Source organism: Erpetoichthys calabaricus, chromosome 13, assembly GCF_900747795.2.
Source record: "Erpetoichthys calabaricus chromosome 13, fErpCal1.3, whole genome shotgun sequence".
NCBI classification, from domain to species: Eukaryota; Metazoa; Chordata; class Cladistia; order Polypteriformes; family Polypteridae; genus Erpetoichthys; species Erpetoichthys calabaricus.
Window position 1 is genome coordinate 6,972,311 of NC_041406.2, and position 26,939 is coordinate 6,999,249.

Sequence of the window (26,939 nt, forward strand, 5' to 3'; positions counted from 1 at the left end):
GCACCTCTCAAGCTCCATCAGGTCGGATGGGAAGCGTCGGTGCACAGCCATTTTAAGATCTCTCCAGAGACGTTCAATCGGATTCAAGTCTGGTCTCTGGCTGAGCCACTCAAGGACATTCACAGAGTTGTCCTGAAGCCACTCCTTTGATATCTTGGCTGTGTGCTTAGGGTCGTTGTCCTGCTGAAAGATGAACCGTCGCCCCAGTCTGAGGTCAAGAGCGCTCTGGAGCAGGTTTTCATCCAGGATGTCTCTGTACATTGCTGCAGTCATCTTTCCCTTTATCCTGACTAGTCTACCAGTCCCTACCGCTGAAAAACATCCCCACAGCATGATGTTGCCACCACCATGCTTCACTGTAGGGATGGTATTGGCCTGGTGATGAGCAGTGCCTGGTTTCCCCCAAACGTGACGCCTGGCATGCACACCAAAGAGTTCAATCTTTGTCTCATCAGACCAGAGAATTTTCTTTCTCATGGTCTGAGAGTCCTTCAGGTGCCTTTTGGCAAACTCCAGGCGGGCTGCCATGTGCCTTTTACTAAGGAGTGGCTTCCGTCTGGCCACTCTACCATATAGGCCTGATTGGTGGATTGCTGCAGAGACGGATGTCCTTCTGGAAGGTTCTCCTCTCTCCATAGAGGACCTCTGAAGCTCTGACAGAGTGACCATCGGGTTCTTGGTCACCTCCCTGACTAAGGAGATGGCCGGCCAGCTCTAGGAAGAGTCCTGGTGGTTTTGAACTTCTTCCACTTACGGATGATGGAGGCCACTGTGCTCATTGGGACCTTCAAAGCAGAAGAAATTTTTCTGTAACCTTCCCCAGATTTGTGCCTCGAGACAATCCTGTCTCAGAGGTCTACAGACAATTCCTTTGACTTCATGCTTGGTTTGTGCTCTGACATGAACTGTCAACTGTGGGACCTTCTATAGACAGGTGTGTGCCTTTCCAAATCATGTCCAATCAACTGAATTTACCACAGGTGGACTCCAATGAAGCTGCAGAAACATCTCAAGGATGATCAGGGGAAACAGGAGGCACCTCAGCTCAATTTCGAGCTTCATGGCAAAGGCTGTGAATACTTATGTACATGTGCTTTCTCAATTTTTTTTATTTTTAATAAATTTGGCAAAATCTCAAGTAAACTTTTTTCACGTTGTCATTATGGGGTGTTGTGTGTAGAATTCTGAGGGAAAAAATGAATTTAATCCATTTTAGAATAAGGCTGTAACATCACAAAATGTGGAAAAAGTGATGCGCTGTATAATGAACTAGCCGTCCCCCGCGGCTCTACCTGTGTAGTAGTGAAACAGGACATTGAGGAGGGCCCTGCCCGGCTCCCCACTTCGGACGTCATGCCTCCCCTTCCTCTCGGCCCGCAGCCTCTGTCTCGGATTAGTGCGAATATATCGGTACCGCCACCGATCTATGATACTTAGCATGATGAAGAGAATTCGCAAAATCACCTGGAAAGTTCAAGCAAATTCTAGAAAAAACCCGCTCTAAAGCCATTAAGTAGTTCTCTTGTTCACTAGCTAAGCAGAGGTACAGTACGCCCCTAGGCTGGCGCGTGAGTGAGGAGGGCCCCACCTCCCTCCCAATCGGCCCGCTGCGTGTCTCTCGGATTAGCGCAAATAAATCGGTGCTACAAGTGAACTATGATACTCAGTGCAATGACAGAAGTTGCAAAATCAACCATAATGTTCTAAGCAAATTCGAGAAAAAAACCTGATCTAAATCCATTAAGTAGTTCTCTCGTGAAAAGCGGACAGACAGAGAGACGTTGGATTTTAGATATGTAGAGATTAGTTCCATTCCAAGTTCTCACTTATTTCTATAATCCTAATGCATTACTGCGTTTAAACTCATATTAACTCTTTGAGGGCTGAATATTTATTTCCAAAAAACACAGTTTTCTGAAAAGCACACAAATCAGTGGTTTCACACAGAAATGAACATAAAACGCATGTTGCTGCATGCTTTCGGCACGCTGGCTCCCAGGCTGTCTTCACATGGCTGGGGACGGGGGCAGCAGTGGTGGTCTTAGGGCATTGTTATCTGGTTTGAATCACTTGTCATTGTATGTGGCAATCCTCCCAGGCGAACGTTGCCATTAGCACGTCAGCTACACAAACCTGCTCAGCACCACGATCAGCCGATACTGCTACCTCACATTCATTTTCAATCACTTGTGTCAAAATCAGAGTCTGATAAGTCAGAGTCCAAATTCAGCGAGAATGTGCAAAACATCGTCCACAGTACTTTACACACTTGCTTCGATCTCCTAACAGATGTCGATGCCATTTTTGCTGTCGTTTACTCCTTTCTACTCACGTGAGCGTAGGGAATCTCTGTCAAACCAATGAATCTCACTTTCCTTCTAGGTAAGAGAGCCCAACTAAAACATAACGGTTGGTTTTGCCACCGTTTACAGTTGATTGCCCCCCTCAACCCCTCCATTTGACAGAAGACGACATCCGCCCTAAAAGAGTTAATAGCAAGGACTGTGAACTTATTTCAGTTGCTTTTCTCCTTTCGCACAGTAATACTGATACTGATTTTAGGGTCATCTTCTTCTCCTTTCAGCTGCTCCTGTTAGGGGTTGCCACAGCGGATCATCGTCTTCCATATCTTTCTGTCCTCTGTATCTTGTTCTGTTACCCCCATCACCTGCTTGTTGTCTCTCAGCGCATCCATAAGCCACCTCTCTTAGGCCTTCCTCTTCTCCTCCTCCCTGGCAGCTCTATCCTTAGCATCCTTCTCCCAGTATACCCAACATCTCTCCTCTACACATGTCCAAACTAGCACAATCTCGCCTCTCTGACTTTGTCTCCCAACCGTCCCACCTGAGCTGATCCTCTAATGTCCTCATTTCTAATCCTGTCCATCCTCGTCACACCCAATGCAAATCTTAGCACCTTTAACTCTGCCACCTCCAGCTCTGTCTCCTGTGCCACCGTCTCCAGCCCATGTAACATAGCTGGTCTCACTACCGTCCTGTAGACCTTCCCTTTCACTCTTGCTGATACCCGTCTGTCACAAATCACTCCTGACACTCTTCTCCACCCTGCCTGCACTCTCTTCTTCACTTCTGTTCCACAATTCCCATTACTCTGTACTGTTGATCCCACGTATTTAAACTCATCCATCTTCACCAACTCCACTCCCTGCATCCTCACCATTCCTCCCTCTCATTCACACACATGTATTCTGTCTTGTTTCTGCTGACCTTCATTCCTCTCCTCTCATATCTCCACCTCTCCAGTGTCTCCTCACCCTGCTCCCTACTATCGCTACAGATCACAATGTCATAAGCAGACATCACAGTCCACGGGGACTCCAGTCTAATCTCGTCTGTCAACCTGTCCATCACCATTACAAATAAGAAAGGGCTCAGAGCCGATCCCTGATGTAATCCCACCTCCGTCACTCCTACCGCAGACCTCATCACGGTCACACTTCATATCCTGCACAACTCTTACATACTTATCTGCCACTCCCGACTTCTTCATACAATACCACAGCTCCTCTCTAAGAAAGCTGAACAATCAGTCACAGACCCTAACACATGTCACTCAATGTCATTGTCACGTCACTTGAATTGTAGTCTGCTGTCTGTTGAGCCTCTTTGTGCTCCATTTTCAAGTCCATTGTAAAGTGTTGTTAAAAAGCGCTGACTTAATGTCATCTGCTAACACACAGAACTGCACTCTATGATCGCTATGACTTTTGATTTGGGACTCAATGTTACACAACTATTTAATAAACTAAAATGTAATAAGTGACTCTCGGATGAAGTAAATAAAAAGGAGAAATGAGCCAACTCTCACATCAGGACACGTAGTCGCCGAAGACGCCATGCCAACTTTGTTGATCGCATTATTTTTGCCCTTTTTCTTTGAGACTCTGCCTCTGAGGCCAGCATCCCAGAGTCGTATTGGAAGGGCAGCCATAGGGGCTTCCACAAAGCACCAAATTAAAAGCCTAAAATACTTCTAAGGAGGGAGAGACTTCAGTTTGATTTTTAATCAATTTGTAAAGTTCTTCGAGACCACGCATTCACTTTGTCATTACGAGTTATTGAGTGCGGACGGATGGGCAAAGAAATTCCAATTTTTTTCCCTTTAAAGATAAACATACAACACAAGAAAGCGAAGCGCGGCACTTCTCCCTTCACATTCCGGTCCCTTCTCTCTGATTCGTGCCCACCTTAAAGGATGAGGGGCGACATCTGCGTGACCCGACCTGCCAAAGCAGGCAGTCTGAGCTCGTCTGGCTCTCCAAACCACAGGGCCGCACCCAGACGTGTCAGGCGTCCCCCCTCTTTGATTCAGACACTCTGAAGATTTCTTTGTGCTCCTTGGATTTCTCTCATCTTTTGTTTCTTGAGGCACCTGGGTAAACTGACACGGGGCGTCCCGCCTGCTTTTCAAGTCTCGGCTGCAGCTGTCAAGGTTGAGCTCTTTCATAAAAGTTTATGGCACTGTGCGTGTCGGGGCACTGGTGTCTAATATTTTAATAACTGATAATAAATAAACAGTTAAAGAGATAATCGTGTCAACACAGGCCGCTTTTCAACTCGAGGCTGCACAGCTCCGCTTCAATCAAAGCTCTTTTGGTGGTTTATATTTGTATTTTATGTTAATCGCCATTGGCACAGCTCTAAACGTATGAAGTGGAATTGCAGGTTATGGCTGATTTGCACTCTCAGTGAGTTCACTACTACAGACTCACCTTGTCAAGGGTTCAAAAGCACCAAAGAATTCTCCAGAATTTCATTCTGCTTCATAAACGACAATAACCTTAACTTGAATTGGGATGACCACTTTCAACACATTAGATTTTGCTATAAATCTTTTCCTTCCTCCATTTTCTTATTACAGTCCAGGATGCCAGAGAGTCTGGTGGCAGAGGACGCAAACTATCGGGATACCCCCGGGCACACAAATGCAGAATTAGGAGATGCCAACCTACAGTGCATCCGGAAAGTATTCCCAGCGCATCACTTTTTCCACATTTTGTTATGTTACAGCCTTATTCCAAAATGGATTAAATTCATTTTTTTCCTCAGAATTCTACACACAACACCCCATAATGACAACATGAAAAAAGTTTACTTGAGGTTTTTGCAAATTTATGAAAAATAAAAAAACTGAGAAAGCACATGTCCATAAGTAGTCACAGCCTTTGCCATTAAGCTCCAAATTGAGCTCAGGTGCGTCCTGTTTCCCCTGATCATCCTTGAGATGTTTCTGCAGCTTCATTGGAGTCCACCTGTGGTAAATTCAGTTGACTGGACCTGATTTGGAAAGGCACACACCTGTCTATAGAAAGTCTCACAGTTGACAGTTCATGTCAGAGCACAAACCAAGCATGAAGTCAAAGGAATTGTCTGTAGACCTCCGAGACAGGATTGTCTCGAGGCACAAATCTGGGGAAGGTTACAGAAAAATTTCTGCTGCTTTGAAGGTCCCAATGAGCACAGTGGCCTCCATCATCTGTAAGTGGAAGAAGTTCGAAACCACCAGGACTCTTCCTAGAGCTGGCCAGCCATCTAAACTGAGTGATCGGAGGAGAAGGGCCTTAGTCAGGGAGGTGACCAAGAACCCGATGGTCACTCTGTCAGAGCTCCAGAGGTCCTCTGTGGAGACAGGAGAACATTCCAGAAGGACAACCATCTCTGCAGCAACCCACCAATCAGGCCTGTATGGTAGAGTGGCCAGACGGAAGCCACTCCTTAGTAAAAGGCACATGGCAGCCCGCCTGGAGTTTGCCAAAAGGCACCTGAAGGATTCTCAGGCCATGAGAAAGAAAATTCTCTGGTCTGATGAGACAAAGATTGAACCCTTTGGTGTGAATGCCAGGTGTCACGTTTGGAGGAAACCAGGCACCGCTCATCACCAGGCCAATACCATCCCTACAGTGAAGCATGGTGGTGGCAGCATCATGCTGTGGGGATGTTTTTCAGCGGCAGGGACTGGGAGACTAGTCAGGATAAAGGGAAAGATGACTGCAGCAATGTACAGAGACATCCTGGATGAAAACCTGCTCCAGAGCGCTCTTGACCTCAGACTGGGGCGACGGTTCATCTTTCAGCAGGACAACGACCCTAAGCACACAGCCAAGATATCAAAGGGTTGGCTTCAGGACAACTCTGTGAATGTCCTTGAGTGGCCCAGCCAGAGCCCAGACTTGAATCCGATTGAACATCTCTGGAGAGATCTTAAAATGGCTGTGCACCGACGCTTCCCATCCAACCTGATGGAGCTTGAGAGGTGCTGCAAAGAGGAATGGGCCAAACTGGCCAAGGATAGGTGTGCCAAGCTTGTGGCATCATATTCAACAAGACTTGAGGCTGGAATTGCTGCCAAAGGGGCATCGACAAAGTATTGAGCAAAGGCTGTGAATACTTATGGACATGGGATTTCTCAATTTTTTTATCTTTAATAAATTTGCAAAAACCTCAAGTAAACTTTTTTCACGTTGTCATTATGGGGTGTTGTGTGTAGAATTCTGAGGAAAAAAATGAATTTAATCCATTTTGGAATAAGGCTGTAACATAACAAAATGTGGAAAAAGTGATGTGCTGTGAATACTTTCCGGATGCACTGTATGTGCTAAGGGCTGTTGGATATACAGATGTACGGAGCCCACCATAATGCTTCTGCATTGAAAACAAAATCAAAGTGTGCAGAAAGTGAATTATTTCTGAATCCACTGTGTGAGTACATACTGTGCCCCCCATAACGTGTAGGACCAAAACACATTTCTCCTTGATTTGCCCCTCTGCTCCACACTTTAAAAATACAAATCAGATATTGTGATTGAAGACTTCACTGATTTTTATTTAAGGGGATTTGCACACATTTCGCTCACATAACACTTTTTTCAACACAGTTCCCCCCACCCCATTTCACCAGCAGGGTACGTTAAATTTCAAAATATGCAATGTGCCCACTGCAAACGCGACACACGTTTATTTGTATAATTGGGTTTTTTTAGGTGACAGAAAGCACACATTGCACTGTGACAACATATTCACCATTACCACTCGTCCACTGGTGCCGTCAAATGCCAATGTACATATAATCTGATGCCACAGAAAGGTTTTTCCATTGCAGCAGATTGAAAGCATGTGCGGATAGCGCGTTGCTACACCCACCAGCAAGGGTACGTTTAATTTTAAAACATGCAATGTGCCCTCTGCAAACGTGACACACATTTATTTGTCTAATTGGGTTTTTTTAGGCAACTGTTCATTGTAATCAAAAGGTTATTGTCTGGGAGACCAGGTTAACGAGAGCAACTCTGATCTCTGCACTTCAAAATCCCCACCCCTACTTTGAGCTCCGCCTTCATAAGGCATCGGATTGGTTTAGAAATTAGCCGTCTCATTGCTCCCACCCACTTTTAGACACTCAGTCAGCTGTCTTATTGTTCCCGCCCACTTTAAGACACTCAGTCAGCGTTCTAATTGTTCCCGCCCACTTTTAGACACTCAGTCCGCCTTCTAATTGCTCCCTCCCACTTTTAGGCACAATCATGTTTATGACACAGCAATGGCAGGTCTACTAAAGCCGTCACCATTAGTTCTTTGTCACGTATCCTTCATATGTGATGACTGCCTGAAGTTTGCCATTCACCAGGTGCTGAGGGGCTTCTCTGCTGATGCTCTGACAAGCCTCTCATGCAGCCATCTTCAGCTCCTGTTTGTTTTGGGGGGCTTGTGCTGTTCAGTTTTCTCTACAGCATATGGAAGGCCTGCTCAGATGGATTGAAATTGGGTGGCCTGCTTGGCCATTCCAGAGTTTTCCATTTATTTAGCTTTTGTAAACTCCTGTTTGGCCTCAGTAGTGTGTTTGGCTCATTATCTTGTTGTACGATGAAGTGCCGTCCAGTGAATTTGGAGGCTTTTACTGAAATTTGAGCAGATCAGATGTTTCTACACACCTCACAATTCATTGTGCTGCTGCAGTCAGCAGTTCCATCATCAATGAAAAGAAGTGTGTCAGTCAGGCCCTGTGGCAGCCATAAGAACCCCAGGACCGCCATGTTTAAAAGATGAGGTGGTCTGATTTGGATCTCAGGCAGTTCCTCTTCATCTCCACACTTTGCTCTCACCATCACTCTGATGAGGTTCATCTTTGTCTCGTCTGTCCATAAGACATTTCCCAGAATTCTGCAGGCTCTTTGAAGTCCTTTTTCTCAAACTGTAATCTGACCATCCTGTTTTTGTGCTCTCCATCTTGCAGTGTGTCCTCTGTGTTTCTGTTCATGAAGTCTTCTGCTGATAGTCGTCTCTCACACGTCCACATCGGCCCCCTGAAGACTGTTTCTGGTCTGTCAGACAGGTGTTGGGGGCTTTTTCTTGACCATAGTGACGGTTCTTCTGTCATCAGCAGTGGAGGTCTTCCGGTCCCTTTGTGATTACTGAGCCCACCAGTGTGTTCTTTTCTTCTTCATGATATTCCAGACAGTTGATTTCGGCCATCCTAAGGTTTCACCGATGTCTCCAATGGTTTAATTCTTTGTTTTTCAGCCTCATGATGGCTTCTTTAACTTTCATTGGCACAGCTCTTGTCCTCATGTTGAAAAACAGCAACTAAAGACTCCAAAGGGCAGAAGCAAGCTGAGGGATCCTATGAAGCCATGAAAGCCACCTCAGGATTCACAGACACCTGTGACACCAACTGTCCCAAACATTGTGGTGGAGCTTTACACTGACTTTTGTCTACCTGCTTTATAAAGTATGATGAGTGCAGACCCTAAGGTGCCCTCTGACCTTGAAATAAAGCACCAAGTTATCTCTTCACGTAACCTAAAGCCTATGTCACATTAGATGACTTTTCCAATGACAGCCTTCACTTACATAATCTTGGGCAGTCGGAGGTGCACTCCTGTGAAGGGCAGACAAAGATAACCTCTGATGACATCAGAGTCGTTACAGGAGTGCGATTATCAGGCCTTCAAATCAGAACGGGCTTTCCCCTCACATCCCTAAACAGACGTGGCAAGTTAGGTCACCTGTGTCCCGTGTGGCTATATGTGTGTGTGTGCGCGAGCGGGCATGGCGAATGATCCTGCCTTGTGCCCAGCACTACTAGAATAAACTCTAAAGAGTGGGTGCCGTGTAACTTTTACACGAACAGCGGTCAATAGCCCAGTGTTTCAGTCTAGTAACTTTATAACTAGGAGTCCACGGAACATCACACATGCCATCATTAAGAGACGTTTCTCTAAAATAAGCACCGAAAACGCACTCACCGGCCACTTTATTAGGTACACCTGTGCAACTGCTTGTTAAGACAAATATCTAATCAGCCAATCACATGGCAGCAACTCAATGAATTTCGGCCTGTGGACATTGTCAAGATGACCTGCTGAAGTTCAAACTGAGCATCAGGATGGGGAAGAAAGGGGACTGAAGGGACTTTGAATGTGACATGGCTGTTGGTGCCAGTCGGGCTTGCTCTGAGTATTTCAAAAACTGCTGAAATGCTGGGATTTTCACACACAGCCACCCCTAGGGTTTACAGAGAATGGTCTGAAAAAGGGAAAACATCCAGTGAGCGAGCAGCAGTTCTTTATTGATGCCAGAGGTTAGAGGAGAATGGCTAGACTGGTTCAAGTTGATAGAAAGACAACAGAAATGGAAATAAGCACTCGTTACAACCAAGGTATGCAGAAGAGCAGCTCTGAACACACAACACGTCAAACCTTGAAGCAGGTGGGCTACAGCAGCAGGAGACCACAGTGGGTGACACTCCTGTCAGCTAAGAACAGGCAACTGAGGCTACAAGTCATACGGGCTCACCAAAACTGGACAACAGAAGATTGGAAAAACATTGTCTGGTCTGATGCAGTACAGAGTAACAGGGATTGTGGAAGAGAGGTGAAGAAGAGAGTGCAGACAGGGCGGAATGGGTGGAGGAGAGTGTCAGGAGTAATTTGTGACAAACGGGTGCCAGCAAGAGTGACAGGGAAGGCCCTCAGGATGGTAGTGAGACCAGCTATGTTATACTGGTGGGAGACAGTGGCACAGGAGATAGAGCTGGAGGTGGCAGAGTTAAAGATGCTAAAGATTTGCATTGGGGGTGACGAGGATGGACAGGATTAGAAATGAGGACATTAGAGTGTCAGCTCAGGTGGGACAGTTGGGAGACAAAGTCAGAGAGGCAAGATGGCGTTGGTTTGGACATGTGCAGAGGAGAGGTGCTGGGTATATTGGGAGAAGGGTGCTAAGGATAGAGCCGCCAGGGAAGAGGAGAGGAGGAAGGCCTAAGCGAAGGTTTATGGATGTGGTGAGAGAGGACATGCAGGTGATGGGTGTGACAGAGCAAGATGACGAGGACGGGAAGAGATGGAAGAAGATGATCCGCAGTGGCAACCCCTAACGGGAGCAGCCGAAAGAAGAAGAGGAAGAAGAAGGAGTTGCAGAACATCTGTAGGTTATAACCTATTAGTTGTTCCCCCAAGAAGGCCCATTTGTAATATTCTGAAATTTCCAGCTAGCCTGGGGGAATACAGGTGGGCTGAGATGAAAGGACATTAACAGGCTGGCATAGCTTAGAATGGAAGCAGTTAAGTAAAACTGATGACACTCCTTCCCTCCTTTTTGCTAAACTAAACTTTACATGTAAACCTCTGGAGTTTACTGCTAACCTTGTCACCATTTTAGGTCATTCATTGCATTTCAACTGAGTTCTAAAACTTTTGACCAATAGTGTAAATTAATATATTATTTGTTGGTATTTAATTTAAAGTAAGATAACTGTTTGCTTCATCAGGCCATGATCTTCAGCTCTCTCTGGATCGGTTCGCAGCCGAGTGTGAAGCGGCTGGGATGGGAATCAGCACCTCCAAATCCGAGACCATGGTCCTCAGCCGGAAAAGGGTGGAGTGCCCTCTCAGGGTTGGTAGCGAGATCCTGCCCCAAGTGGAGGAGTTCAAGTATCTCGGGATCTTGTTCACGAGTGAGGGAAGAATGGAGCGTGAGATCGACAGGCGGATCGGTGCGGCATCCGCAGTGATGTGGGCTCTGCATCGGTCTGTCGTGGTGAGAAAGGAGCTGAGCCGTAAGGCAAAGCTCTCAATTTACCAGTCGATCTACGTTCCTACCCTCACCTATGGTCATGAGCAATGGGTAGTGACCGAAAGAACGAGATCGCGAATACAAGCGGCTGAAATGAGTTTCCTCCGCAGGGTGTCTGGGCTCTCCCTTAAAGATAGGGTGAGAAGCTCAGTCATCCGGGAGGGGCTCAGAGTAGAGCCGCTGCTCCTCCGCATCGAGAGGAGACAGATGAGGTGGCTCGGGCATCTGATCAGGATGCCTTCTGGATGCCTCCCTGGTGAGGTGTTCTGGGCACGTCTAACCGGGAGGAGGCCCCGGGGAAGACCCAGGACACGCTGGAGGGACTATGTCTCCCGGCTGGCCTGGAAACGCCTTGGGATTCCCCCGGAAGATCTAGAAGAAGTGGCCGGGGAAAGGGAAGTCTGGGCATCTCTGCTCAAGCTGCTGCCCCCGCGACCCGACCTCGGATAAGCGGAAGAGAATGGATGGATGGTAAGATAACTGTTCTAATTAATTTGTATTAATTTGATCTGATGGCCAGTCATCTTCAAAGGGAAAGAGCAGATCCTCTGAGCGGGAGTTGCGGTAGGAGCTGAAAGTCGTTCCTTTGTAAATCGACACGGCAGTCATTCATCTTCCTGCCCCCTTGTACATGTGTTGTGTTTTTTGTTAACACCTATAAACACAGACGTGTTAGAGCAACACTGCCACATTAATTTTAAGAACTCAAAAATGCCAAGACTGTTCTCAGCTGTGACAGGTGGCTAAGCAGGGTTCAGCAAGTTGTGAAGATGCTAAAAGATTTTTATTATTTACACGTTAGAGAGAAAAACGCAACACGGGAAGCACACCATAATAAAAAAAAATGGGAAGCCTTTTAAAATGTTAACACTAATATTTTTTATAGATTATCATAAATATGCAGCACGTAAGCGAAGCAAAAACGACATCCGGTGTTTAACAAGAAAAGCAAATACCTTCTTTGAAGAGCTCCTGGAGATTTGTCTCCTTATGGACAACCAGATTGCTCAGTAGTCCCACTGCGGCCTGCATGGTGCCACCCAGGACATTGTCTTGATGTTCCTAAAATATTGAAGAAAATGGAAGAATTCAATCAGGACGATGATCACGGTTATATCTACTGGGGAAATCAGCTGAATTTTATACATCTAAACTCTGTAAATCATTAAAACATGAACAGCGATAAACACACTGGCAAAAAGGCATTTGGGTACTGCAAGTCTGAAACTGGGATACCTCTTAATGGAACAATGAATAATCTGAGCATATGAACCACCGTGGACTCGCAGCACGAGGCCTACCTGGTGATGTCAGCCTCTAGCACAACATCACCACTCTACTACACTCCACCTGCCCGCAGTGCCAACCCCAACTCCAGGAGCAGCGGCATCATCCTCTTGATGATTATTTTTTATACACAATGGGCAATTCTGAACCAACATATAATGGCAGGTTCCTTTTTTGGTCACAACAGGCTGGACCTCCTTTACTCGTATGTTAACACCTTCAACTGAACGTCTGGCCATCTTACTGCCACCTATTGCCCTGTTATGGACTGCAGCAGTTCTTATGTGCGCTCAGTGGGTTGTTGTTTGTTTCATTATCTACTAGCTGTCCCCCACATAGTAGTGAAATTCGACAACCTTTAAAAATCAATAAAAAACTAAAATAAAAAATGTAATACTTTGTATTAATAGCTTTGTATCTGAGGGCCTCTTGATAAATAATATTTTTGGTTTTGCTATCAGGGGTGAGAATGTAGCTGGGATCTCTTTGCCAAAAATGTAAAAAGTCAAGGTATCTCTGACCAAGCAGAAGGTAGGTACACTCCAATGTCAAACATCGGCACTGTATCTAATCATGTTCAGCCCTGACAGGAGAGCGTCACCCGCATGGGGAGAACAGCATGTGGCCGTGATATCTCTGCCAATGAGCAGCTACCATCTGAAAAACACGTAGCTGTGATCTCTCGCTCAAAAACGTCAATCGTTACTCTTTAACAATCTCGAGATGATATTGTCTACCGAACAAACGGGTATCGCTAGCTAAGCGGAGGCAAGATACGCTCCAACACAGGCAAGAGGTAGACCGACTTCAACAGAGGCTGGCATGTGAGTGAGGAGGGTCCCTGCCCGGGTCCCCACTCCTGAGGTCCTGCCTCCCACTCCTCACGGCCCGCAGCCTGTCTCTCTGATTAGCGTGAATAAATTGCTCCTGCAAGAGAACTATGATACATCTAGTGATGACAGAAGTTGCAAAATCAACCAAAATGTTCAAACAAATTATAGAAAAAAACCCGATCTAAATCCATTAAGTAGTTCTCTCGTGAAAAGCAGACAGACAGACAGACAGACAGATGCTGGATTTTATATATAAAGAGGTAGTTTCGTTAAATAAGTCTTAAAAGTTTTAATTTCCGGGTTCAAGAGGTTCCTGGAAGCAACCAGAGAGTGTAGAGCTGACTCGGACCATCACAGCCTGGTGTTCTCTTTGCTATTGACGTGTGTGGCATCATCATGCCACCCTAAGGCCTTCAGAAAGAAGCTTGTGGATGCCTAGGAGTCTGGCAAAGGATTTAAAAACTGATGATGTGAAAAATCATTGACAATCCAACCATCCATCCATTATCCAAACCGCTATATCATAACTACAGGGTCATGGGGATCATCAACAAGTAGCGTCAATTTGAAAGCACTGCAGATTTGTGTCCAGGACTGGCCGCCCCTGCAAATTCAGCCCAGGAGCTGACTGTTTGGTACTTAAAGAAGCCTCCAAGAACCCCACATTTTCATTCTGCGGCTAACTCTTGCACCGGTTGGCATCTAAGGGCATCGACAACCTGAAAGAGTTTACACAAATCTGACTTGCATGTGGGGTGTGCCAGGAAAAAAAAAGCCTTTGCTGTCCAAAAAGAACATCAGAGTGTGCCATTGAACAGTGTGATGGACAACCGGGGATCTTGCCCGGCTGGGATGCCCTTTTGAAGAGATGACCGGGAGAGTGTACATATTACCAGCAGTACCTACCCCTGGACACAAGAGGGCATACCTCTTGGTTTACATCGGTGCCACAGAAGTGGAGCTTAGAAGCTCAACCCGACGGGGGTCCGTGGCCACCACCAGCTCCGGACTCTGGGCATGCAGCACTTCCACCACACCTGGAAGTGTTGCCAGATGTTGATCGGGGAGCACCTGGAGCACTTCCTGGTGCAGTATAAAGGAGGCCGCCTCACTCCACTCGGAGAGCCAGAGTTGGGTGGAAGTAGATGGAGCTTGTGAGTGAAGAGTGGAGGTGGCGGAAAAGAGAAGTGAAGAGAAGGGACTGAGAGCATAATTGGTGGTGATTTGTGCACTGTGTTCATTGTGTTGTGCAGAGAAGGAATTAGACGTGTGTGTTTGGGGACATTTGGTGTCCATGTCTGTCTGTGTCTAGGGTTCAAGTTCACAACATCTAGGCAATGACCAGGCCTTCGGGAACAATGTGCTCTGGACAGATGAATCAAAGATCAGAGTTGTTTGGCCACGGTGACAATGTTGGGTGCAAATCGAAGACAAGTGAGTCAGAAGAAGAACCTCACAGCAAGTGTGAAGCATGGTGGTGAAAATGTTCGGTTCGGTTTGGTGTTGCTTTGGGCAGCTTGCAGTCATCGAGTTCAACACTATTAAAGTGTGCTTGAGGAGAATGTCAGGTCATCTGTCCAAAAGTCGAAATTGAACCAGAAATGGACGTTTCAACACAATGATGATCTTAAGCACACAAGCAAATCCACCAGGGAATGGACAGTTACGGCAGACTTTGTTAAAGCCCTGATTTGAAACCCATTAAAGTTTTGCGAGGGCCATTTGAAATGGGCAGGACATGCAAGAAAACCCACCAAACATCTTGCATGGGAGGAGTGGACAAAATGTCACCGAGTTGACGTCAGAGACTACAGGAATCATGCAAGAAGTCATTTCTTCGAAAGGGGGCAATGCCAGTTTCTGAGGCGAAAGGTGGACTTGCGTTTTCCACAGTAGACCATTAAATACTGGATATTTTTGTTGAATAAATGGCTGAGAAGGCAAATTTTCCTTGTGCATTTATTCAGGCAGATCACCTTTACCTGTAGGCACAGTCCGCATGAAGATCAGCTGTGTGCCAGCGTTTCCTTGGGGTGCACTCACTTTTTCACAAGGCTGCGTATATATGAATGTTTGTGAAATGTGAGAACATGCGTAGGTCTTAAGTGTCATGCGATATGCAACCAAACAACCTAATGTCACAAGAGGCTCCCCTACAGGGAGAGCTGGAAATAGATTTCTACATCAAGGTGTTAATTCATTTTTTTAAATTTAATTTGCAAATCGCCACCAGCCAGTGACACACAGTCAATAAGGAATTAATTGAGGAGGACAGATGAGCTCGCATGGGGATGAATGGAAGTGGATCAGGGAGGCTCAATGTTAAGCAAAGCTCTCTCTGCCACTTGGGGTCATGGACTATCGATGTCTGGAATACGAAAAATGTCTTCCCATTAATTCTTTGATGTATCGAGACAGACAGACAGACTGCACATACTCAACTATGACTGAAGGTGTAAATCCATCCATCCATTTTCCAACCCGCTGAATCCAAAGACAGGGTCATGGGGGTCTGCTGGAGCCAATCCCAGCCAACACAGGGCACAAGGCAGGAACCAATCCCAGGCAGGGTGCCAACCCACCGCAAGGCGTAAATCATTTATTTATAAAAATATACAAATAATCATAAAATAATAATACATTTTATTTATATAGCACCTTTCCCATGATCTATGAACAATAATTCAATAAAGTCTTCGCCCCTGGACGTTTTCACATTTTATTGCTGCACAATGTTCAATCACAGTGGATTCAATTTGGCATTTTTCACACCAACTGACAAAAAAAAAAAAAAAGGCTCTTAAATGTCTCTGCAAAGTGGTCTAAATTAATGACAAATAAAAACCACCAGTAACGGCGGACTGCACGATAACGTGCAGCGAGTGCACTTGACGTGAGCATTCCTAGTTTTCATCCTTCTTTCTCTGTATGTTTAGCATTCGTTTGCTGCGCCCTGAGCAGCTCTTCTTTTCTTCACCCTAGCGGCCCGCTTTGTTCTCTTCTTCCGTCGGCATCTTTTCGCGTTAAAACTGATGAAGTCCGCGTTTGTGTTGCAATTACTTAGCACGTTTTTCTTTAAGTTTTCACTTAGGCTGGCACTTAACTCTTCAATCTGCCTCAAGAATGATTTAAGATATGAAGAGGTAGGGGAAGTGACGGCGAAGGTGGTAAGGATGAGAACGGTGCCCGTATGCATGCGTCACACGGCCACCCTGCTGCGCGCTGCAGAGAGTTGATTCTACAATAAAATGAGTAATAAAAATCACGATCCCGAAAGCGAATAGTAGACGTCATGTAGTATATGTGTACCAATTTTCAGGTCAATCAGTCATACGGTTTGCGAGTTACAGGTGATTTAAAATCCTGGATAGACAAACGAACAGCCACGGTAGCGTATCATATATAAAGATTTGTCCTCTACCTGCTTCACCAGACTCACTCCGTTTTGGTTGAACCAGGCGATTATGTGAGGTTTATGCTTTTTGATTTTTCAACACCATCTGACCCTCCATTCTTAAACATAAACTGGACAGGATGGGAGCGGATTCCACCTTCATCTCCTGAATTCATAACTTTTCAAACTGGGGAACTGTGTTTCCAGGACTACAGGGGATGCGTTATGAGGAAAGATAAAAGAACTGGGGCTAACACTTGCATTAGGTTTAGGTTTGTTAGGTTTTAATTCACAATTGGTGGTCTGAAAATCGAGAGTCCACCTTAGGAGAAGGATTTAGGAGTCATAGTGGACTCTAAGCTATCGACTTCCAGACAGTGTTCAGAAGCCATTAAGAAGGCTAACAGATTATCAGGTTATATAGCGCCTTGATGTGTGGAGTACAAGTCACAGGAGGTTCTGCTCAAGCTTTATAACACACTGGTGAGGCCTCATCTGGAGTCCTGGGTGCAGTTTTGGTCTCCAGGCTACAAAAAGGACATAACGGCACTAGTAAAGGTCCAGAGAAGAGCGACAAGGCTGATTCAGGGCTACAGGAGATGAGTTATGAGGAAAGATTAAAAGAGCTGAGCCTTTACAGGAGATGAAGAGGAGACCCGAGTGAAGTGTTTAAAATTATGAAGAGAATGAGTCCAGTGGATCGAGACGGTGAATTTAAAATGAGTTCATCAAGAACACGGGGACACAGATGGAAACTTGTGAAGGGTAAATTTCGCACAGACATTCGGAAGTTTTTCTTTACACAAAGAACGATAGACACTTGGAATAAGAGACCAAGTAGTGTGGTGGACAGGAGGACTTTAGGAACTTTCAAAACTCAACTTGATGTTTTTTTGGAAGAAATAAGTGGACAGGATTGGCAAGCTTTGTTGGGCTGAATGGCCTGTTCTCGTCTAGAGTGTTCTAATGTTTGGAGGAAAAAGGGTGAAGCAATTCAAAGAACCATCCAAACCATCAAGGGTGGGGGGCTTTACTGCAGGAGGGACTGGTGTACTTCACAAAATAGATGGCATCACGAGGAAGGAAAGTGATGGAGAAATAAACAGCAGCAACATCTCAAGAGCTCGGCAATTAAGTGGAAGCTCAGTCGCAAAAATGGATAAGGACCCCAAGTAGACCTCCAAAGTTGTGGCACTGATGCCTTAAGGACAACAAGGTCAAGGGATCAGAATAGCCGTCACAAAGCTCTCACCTTAATCCGACTGAAAATTTGTGGTGTGCAAGCAAAGGAGGCCTACAAACCTGTTCCAGTTACACCAGTTCAGTCTGGAGGAATGGGCCAAAACTCCAGCTATGCATTGTAAGGCGACCCCAAAACGTTTGGCTCAAGTTAAACAATTTAAAGGCAATGCCAGCAAATACTAACAAAGCGTATGTAAACTTGCGACCCTCTAGGATTGTGATATCGCCAATAAAAATTGAAATACTCGGAGGTCTGTGAAAATTGTGGTGGGGATAAAACAATGTCTTAAACGATATGCCTCCACATTTATAGTTTGTTAGTCTGTGGAGGGCTTCTAAAGTGAGTTTGAAAGAATTCACCACAAGTGGATGGAAACTTCGGACTTCAACTGTGTGTGTGTGTGTTAATCTTAAGGTGCGAGAGTTAACCAGTCTGGTAATGAACCTGGAGAGATCACGTATCCCTGGAAAATACATCAAGGCCCTCCATGAAAGCAAGTAAGGGCATTTTGAGGGTCACATTACGATAACACAAAGTGCTTCCTGCCTTCAGTTTTCACCGAACTTCCCTATAATTTCCACCGATGTCCCCGACTGTTGCTGGATCTCGTTTGTCAAGACCTGGATGAGATCCCCATGTGGCCTCCTCTGCTCGAGACTAAACAGCCTCAATTCACGGAGTCTCTCACAATAGGAGATATCCTTAAGTCCCATGATGCACTGCACAACTTCAAAGATGGCGAGGTCAGACCGTGGACCACCTGGCATGTGCCCTCAGACCACATTTTGTGGGCCGCTGTTGCAGAGCGCTGGCTGGAGGTGCCAATACACGCCAGATGGAGCAGACTTTGTGTCTGTTCAGGAGTTTGCGGCACAGCAGTTAGCACAGGATCCGAAGTCCTGGGTTCAAAAGCCTGTGGTGTTTGCACATTTTCCTGGCGATTTCCTCCCGTATCACCAAAGACGAGGTTACCTGTCATGTGAAAATCGTCTGCCTGAGCGTGGATGTACTTCAGGATCTCATAGGACTTTGATTTGTTTTATTACAATTATTACTGCGGTGATCTCAGGATGTTATTTGTAAGACCCCCCATTTGAGAACATCCATAGTCATTTGCGTTCATTTCGAGAGTTATTACCGTAATTATTTTATGGTGTTATTTCCAAGATGCAATTATAGAACCTGCTGGTTCATTTTATGTAATGTTTAGAATTATTACTGTCGTTACTTTCATTGTCATAAATTTTTTATTATTATTTTTTTTTTTTATGGATGCTGTAATGTTGTTGACAGCAGCAGTGCCTAATGCCAGCTATGAGAGCCAACAGCAGGGCAAAGTGTGGCTTCGGCTCACAACTGCATTAAAAGATGGCGGCTTCTGACGGCTAGTGTTCAAGTCAGTCGTTTTCTAACCCACTTAGTCCTGGGGTGGTGGGAGGGTACTGGAGCCTATCCCGGCTGGCATAGGGCACAAGGCAGGAACAAATCCTGGGACAGGACGCCAGTCCATCGCAGGGTAAACACACACATACAGAGTAGGGCCAATTCAGTATTGCCAATCCACCAAACTTCCACCCAGACAAGGGGAGAGCATGCAAACTCCATGTAGGAGGGCCCCGGGGCATGAACCCTGATCTCTTTACTGTTAGGCATAAGTGCTACTTCTGTGCCACCCCAGTGTTAAAGTTAATAAAAAAAAACCGAAAAGAAATACAGGGTGTGTACAGATATTATATGATGGACACCAGTTGTTTTGGTTCATTTTGTATCTCATTATTGTTTGGCAGCTAATTAGGAAAAAAGAAACAATTAAGGGGTCTGAGTCTTCGAGAGCAAGTCAAATAAAATGAATTCAAAAGAAGTTCATTACCAGCAAAAACAGGTCACTCATTAAGAAAAGGGTGAGTGAATAAAAACCTGCAGCCACTGCGGCCCTCCAGGACTGGAGTTGGGGACAATGGGTGGGCCTCTCCAGCAGCATCAAACTGGCTTCAGTCTAACTTAACACAAAACGTAAGAAATTTGACAAATGAGGGGAGACCATTCAGTCCACTTCTCGGCAGTTTCTTTAACACTAGAATCCCTCAAGCCTATGAAAAAAGTCGTAATGCTAGGCCACCTTAACTTCCCTCGCACCTCTTCATCGGCGTATTTGTTTTGTAAATGTGTCAATCAGCACAGGCAGCAAGCAGCCTGCTATCCCATCCCTCCCACCAACGCAGCTGAAGTTCTCCCAGCTCAAGTCTGTTTATCTGGGACTGAGGTGCCTGGAGTTGTATAGGGTAAATAATATCATCATTTGGAACACATACATTTCATGTGTGTTCCATGTCTACAAAGATCTGGGTAAGTGTATAATGACAGGGAATGCGAGGCAACAAATGTTGAACACATACCGTATATACTCACGGTATAAGTCGGGTCTTGAAACCTAAAAAATCGATCATAAAATCAGACCCCAACTTATACGCCCGTTCAAAAATGCGACACTTAATTATTAACAGAGACTTTCACCTTTTTTTATTTTCAGATATTGTATGACGGACACCAGTTGTTTTGGTTCATTTTGTGTCTCATTACTGTTTGGCAGCTAATTAGGGAAAAAGAAACAATTAAGAGGTCCAAGTCTTTGAGAGCAAGTCAAATAAAATTAATTCAAATGAAGTTCATTAGCAGCAAAAACAGGTCACTCATTAAGAAACGGGTGAGAGAATAAAAACCTGTAGCCACTACGGCCCTTCAGGACTGGAGTTGGGGACAATGGGTGGGCCTCTCCAGCAGCGTCTTAAACTGGCTTCAGTCTAACTTAACACAAAACGTAAGAAATTTGACAAACATGGGGAGACCATTCAGTCCACTTCTTGACAGTTTCTTTAACACTAGAATCCCTCAAGCCTACGAAAAAAGTCGTAATGCTGGGCCACCTTAACTTCCCTCGCACCTCTTCATCGGCGTATTTGTTTTGTAAATGCGTCAATCAGCACAGGCAGCAAGCAGCCTGCTATCCCATCCCTCCCACCAATGCAGCTGAAGTTCTCCCAGCTCAAGTCTGTTTATCTGGGAGTGAGGTGCCTGGAGTTGTATAGGGTAAATAATATCGTTATTTGGAACACATACATTTCATGTGTGTTCCATGTCTACAAAGATCTGGGTAAGTGTACCTGGGAGTGCACTTGGATGATAAATTAGACTGGACTGGACTGCATATACTGATGCTCTGTGCAAGAGAGGACAGAGCCGACTATACTTCCTTAGAAGGCTGGCGTCCTTCAACATCTGCAACAAGATGCTGCAGATGTTCTATCAGACGGTTGTGGCGAGCGCCCTCTTCTACGAGGTGGTGTGCTGGGGAGGCAGCATAAAGAAGAGGGACGCCTCACGCCTGGACAAACTGGTGAGGAAGGCAGGCTCTATTGTAGGCACGAAGCTGGACAGTTTGACATCCGTGGCAGAGCGACGGGCGCTGACCAGACTCCTATCAATCATGGAGAATCCACTGAACAGCATCATCTCCAGACAGACGAGCAGCTTCTGAGACAGACTGCTGTCACCGTCCTGCTCCACTGACAGATTGAGGAGATCGTTCCTCCGCCACACTATGTGACTCTTCAATTCCACCCGGGGGGGTAAACGTTAACATTATACAAAGTTATTGTCTGTTACACCTGCATTGTTATCACTCTTTAATTTAATATTGTTCTTTATCAGTATGCTGCTGCTGGAGTACGTGAATTTCCCCTTGGGATTAATAAAATATCTATCTATCTATCTATCTTTTGCAATGCCTGCCCCCCTATATTCCAAGTTGTAACCTTAGACCTTCAAATGGATTTCTGCTTAGAATTCTAAGAGCCAAAGTTGAAAGAAGTGGTGAGGCGGCCTTCTGCTGTTATGCACCTCAAATCCGGAATACTTTCCTGATGGAAATTCATCAGACTAATATTCTGGAACATTTTAGAAAACTGCTAACAACTCATTTTTTTAATTTGGCTTTTTTGTTACTTTTCCATTGTGTTCTTAATTAATATCTGATAATTAATAAATTATCATATCATGTTCAGGGATCTGCAGTCTGTATTAATCCGCACTGTTCTCTGCCGTTTCTTTCCGGCTCTTCTGTGGTGAAGACCTGTGCCTCCTGCGTTGATGGATTGAAGGTGGGGGTCCCAGCTGTCCACGAGACCAACTTCATCAAATCTTATCAAGTGAAGCATGAAAACTATGAGGTTTGAGTTAGGAGCGTTAATGTTAGTGGGGCTGGGTGGTCTTTTGGCATATTTTTGTTCTTTTTCTCCAGCCTAACTGGAGTTTTATCCAGTTTTCGTATGTTGTTGCTGCAAATACATAAAACATAACAGGTTGTTACGAAACATAACAAAAGGCAATCTGCAGACTTGACTGCACTCATATTGCAATAAGGGTACCAAGCGAGAGTGACGCTGCTTTTGTTAACTGTAAGCAGTGACCTTCCGTTAATACACAAGTCATATGTGATGCCAAGCTGTGACTGACAAACATCGTGTCTCAGTGGCTTCAGTCAACCCGTAATTAATTTATTTTGAAGTACAATAGCTTTGACAGACATGATGGTACTATACGTAATGGTTGGCTTGTTGGTTAGGTAACTGGCTGAACCATCAGTGGTTTCAAGCGGCCTGCTCTATTCATTATAACATCCATCACATCATTACATGTGTCAGGTGATGGTGGATACCCGCTCAGACGCTGGCACCTTACACCTTTTCCCAGACCCCCACAGTGTAAAGGAGAGGCACTGTAATGGTGCGCATGATCTTATGGAGTGCAGCCAGATACTCTTGAATGCAGGGGGCGGAGTCTCGATGCACCATTTGGCAGGCTCTTCTACCAGCCAGCCAATGAAATTCTGCAGCATTGTGACTGCATATGTATGAGGTTGATTAGCATGCTCCATATATGGAAGTTACTGGGTGGCATTTGAGGACATTCAAGTATGCACATTTATAACTCGATTGTGATTTAAAAACAGCAAATTGTGCAGAAATGTGCGTACGCCAGGTTTTATAATTTTTTTTTTTGGTAGGCACATACTTTAGTGCATGAATCCATGCAAATTTTTACAAATGAAACCCCTGGAGAGATAAAAACTCCATATAGGATATAAAAATCCCAGGAAGGTGGCTGAAAGTCAAAATTAACTTTATTGACATCTCAACCATATACAAGCATACAGATAGACGAAATTGCGAAGCTCAGGGTCCACAGTGTAACAACATGACGTGCAAATAAAAAAATGAAAATTAAAATTAGAACTAAAATTAAGATTTAAAATTAAAACAGAAACAAGACAAGACATTGTGCAAAGACAAGACAAAGAAGAAGAAACCACCCTGTCTGGCAATAACAGTCATGCCAAGACCAGAAATGGCTTAGCTCAGTCGTCGTGCCCATTCTGACGTCTGGTTACATAACAACAAAACCTTCTCACCAAGTTGGCAGATGATGGAGAAAAAGCTGCAGCCACGTGATTGGCTCCTTGGAGCAGCAGGTTATTTGTGTTAAACTGCAAATAGACCTTATAAAATGGCTACCAAGTGTATGCTGGGCTGGGGAAAGGGACTCTGCAAGTCAATGACTTTCAGTAACATCAGCAGATGGCTCAAGTCTTATTAACAGCATCAGGTTTTACTGTTCAAATACAGTCAGGCGCCACAGAAAGAAATGGAAAAACTCATCGTCAGACAAAGCAGCCGACATACAGTGATGGATGAGGAAACGAAAAGACGATTTTACAATAATGAGCAGAACAGCAGCAGGCAGGCGACTCTGCAAATGGAACCTTTTCCACGTTGCTCTCTCCAGTGGAACTTTGAAGTTTTACAATCAGGGCTTTTATTTATTTATTTTTTGTTTATCTCAGAACCACATCAAAATTCAATTTAATAAAAGCAGAGAGCCGCTGGGAGGTCAGCTATTTTTCTTCAGATAAAAGCTTTTTCCAGATGGTGGAGGTGCTCGGCATAAACCACCTGATATTACGGAGCACACCTGGGGTGTGCACTTCACCGGCAGCATGGCGCTCGCCCCAAAGAGACCTGCTGACGCTTTCAATATTTTCCATGATGACAATTCATTAAACCTGGACAAAAAAGATGTTCATTTATTTGAGATAATTCACTAAACTGTAGAAACCTAAAAGTTGCTCTAGGAGGGTATGACGCTCCAAACACATCGCCTGTGGTCCGGCATTTTGACAAAAATGGACGTGCGCTGGGCGGTGAGCGCCGTTACGACCACCAAGGCTTGGAGCGGGTCGGGCAGGAAGCAGAGAGGGCGTGATGAAGTGTAACATTTAATGATACATTTGGAAAGCATATTTTAGGTTTATAGGGTCACGTGTGTATTTCTCACTATTTGTCTTTTTGTTTCTGAATGTAAGTAATAGTTAAAGAACCTCTGTAAATAGACACATTTCTCCCTGGAGACAAATAAACTTTGTTGGTTCTAACTATTATATAGTGCCTTTCACATCTATCAATCATATGCTTCCATATGTATCTGTCTATCTATATGTTATATAGTGCCTTTCACAGTTATCTATCAATCATATAGTGCCTTTCCTATCTATCTATGTTATACAGCGCCTTTCACATCTATCTATCTATATGTTATATATCTACATCTATCAATCATGTACTGCCATACATATCTATCTGTTATATAGTGCCTTTCAAATCTATTAATCATATAGTGCATTTCCTATCTATCTATGTTATACAGCGCCTTTCACATCTATCTATCTGTTATATAGTGCCTATCACATCTATCTATCTATATGTTATATATCTACATCTATCAATCATGTACTGCCATACATATCTATCTGTTATAAAGTGCCTTTCACATCTATTAATCATACAGTGCATTTCCTATCTATCTATATGTTATCAATGTTATATGTTCCTATCAATGTTATACAGCACCTTTCACATCTATCTGTTATATCTGTTATATAGTGCCTATCACATCTATCTGTTATATAGTGTCTTTCACATCTATCTATATGTTAAATAGTGCCTTCTACATCTATCAATCATATACTGCCATACATATCTATCTATCTGTTATATAGTGCCTTTCACATCTATTAATCATATATTGCATTTCGTATCTATCTATCTGTTATATAGTGCCTTTCACATCTATTAATCATATAGTGCATTTCCTATCTATCTATATGTTATCAATGTTATATGTTCCTATCAATGTTATACAGCGCCTTTCACATCTATCTGTTATATCTGTTATATAGTGCCTATCACATCTATCTGTTATATAGTGTCTTTCACATCTATTAATCATATATTGCATTTCCTATTTATCTGTTATATAGTGCCTTTCCTATCTATGTTATACAGCGCCTTTCACATCTGTTATATAGTGCCTATCACATCTATCTATATGTTATATTGTGCCTTCTACATCTATTAATCATATACTGCCATACGTATCTATCTGTTATATAGTGCCTTTTCACATTCCTATCTATCCATGTTATATAGTGCCTTTAACAGCTATCTGTCACATCTGTTATATAGTGCCTTTCACAGCTATCTATCAATCATATAGTGCCTTTCCTATCTATCTATGTTATACAGCGCCTTTCACATCTGTTATATCTGTTATATAGTGCCTATCACATCTATCTATATGTTATATAGTGCCTTCTACATCTATCAATCATATACTGCCATACGTATCTATATGTTATATAGTGCCTTTCACATCTATTAATCATATAGTGCCTTTCCAACCTATCTATCTACAGTATTTGTTATATAATGCCTTCTATATCTATCTATCTATCTTACTATGGACAAAATTATTGAGACCCAGCTCTCAATTACTGAATTCAGGTGTTTCCCTCAGACCCATTTCAACAGGTGTATAAAATGAGCACCTAGCCTTGCAGTCTTCATTTACAAAATGGGTCGTTCTAAACAGCTCAGTGACTTCAAGCGTGGTACCAATAATAAGACAGTTTGTGAAATTTCATCCCTGCTGGACATTCCATGGTCAGCTGTAAGTGGTGTTATTGGAAAGTGGAACCATTTAGGAACAGCAGCAACTCAGCCACAAAATGGAAAACCATGTCAAGTCACAGAGCAGGGTCAACGACTGCTAAGGTGCGTGGTGCGTAGAAGTCACCAACTCTCTGCTGATTCCATAGCTGAAGAGTGCCAAACTTCCACTGGCAGTAACTGTGAGGTGGGAGCTTCACGGAATGGGTTTCCATGGCTGAGCAGTTTCAAGCAAGCCTCCTCATCGCCAAGTGCAATGCCAAGCATCGAATGGAGTGGTGGAAACGTGTTGTATGGAGTGACGAATCACACTTCTCTCTTTGGCAGTCAGGTGGGCGAGTCTGGGTATAGCACTGGTCTTCTGCATTCATTCCCACCACACATCTACTCTCTCTTCTGCTAAACTCTTCCATACTTCTGCTGGTATCTCATCCGGTTCTGTTGTCTTTCCATTTTTCATTCTTTTCAGTGCCTCCTTTACTTCCTTCCCTCCTTAGTCTTGGCACTTGCCCTTCATTTGGGGCTTCCCACTCGTTGATTTTCTTCATTCAAGAGCTTTTCTAAGTACCCTGTCCGTCTGTCTTTTCTTGATCCTATCATGCTCACTCCAGACCACAGCTTACTCATCCTTCATTGACTTCATTTCACTACAATCCTTCCCAGCCTTGTCCTTAGCTTTTTGTCATTCTAAAATTCCTTTTCTTTCCCAGTTTCCTTTCCAGTTGCTTGAGGCCCTTGGCACTGCCTTCCTTACCTCCATGTTTGTCTGCCTAGAAATTTCTTTCTCGTCCTCCCTCCCTGATTGGCTTGCAATGGATATCATGAGGGTATTAGAAATAAACTTGATTCATTAGGCTTAAAAGTCAAGACAGAGGTGAAGAATGTAGGGGTCATTATTGACTCGGACCTGAATTTTAAATCACATATTCATCAGATTACCAGGGCAGCATTTTTTTCACTTAAGAAATATAACAAAAGTTAGACCTCATAACTTAGCAAGATGCTGAATAATGAGTTCACGCTTTTGTTTCA

The 26,939-nt window shown here is 44.3% G+C and overlaps 1 protein-coding gene across 1 annotated transcript in view; it reads right to left on the reverse strand.

Annotated features, from left to right (window-relative positions):
- The window catches only part of ulk4 (unc-51 like kinase 4), a 499,390-nt gene that overhangs the window by 127,565 nt on the left and 344,886 nt on the right, over window positions 1-26,939 (reverse strand). Inside the window, exon 32 of the mRNA XM_028817917.2 lies at window positions 12,047-12,152. Within this exon, the coding sequence (XP_028673750.1) occupies window positions 12,047-12,152 (106 nt within the window). The remainder of the gene's footprint in view (window positions 1-12,046; window positions 12,153-26,939) is intronic.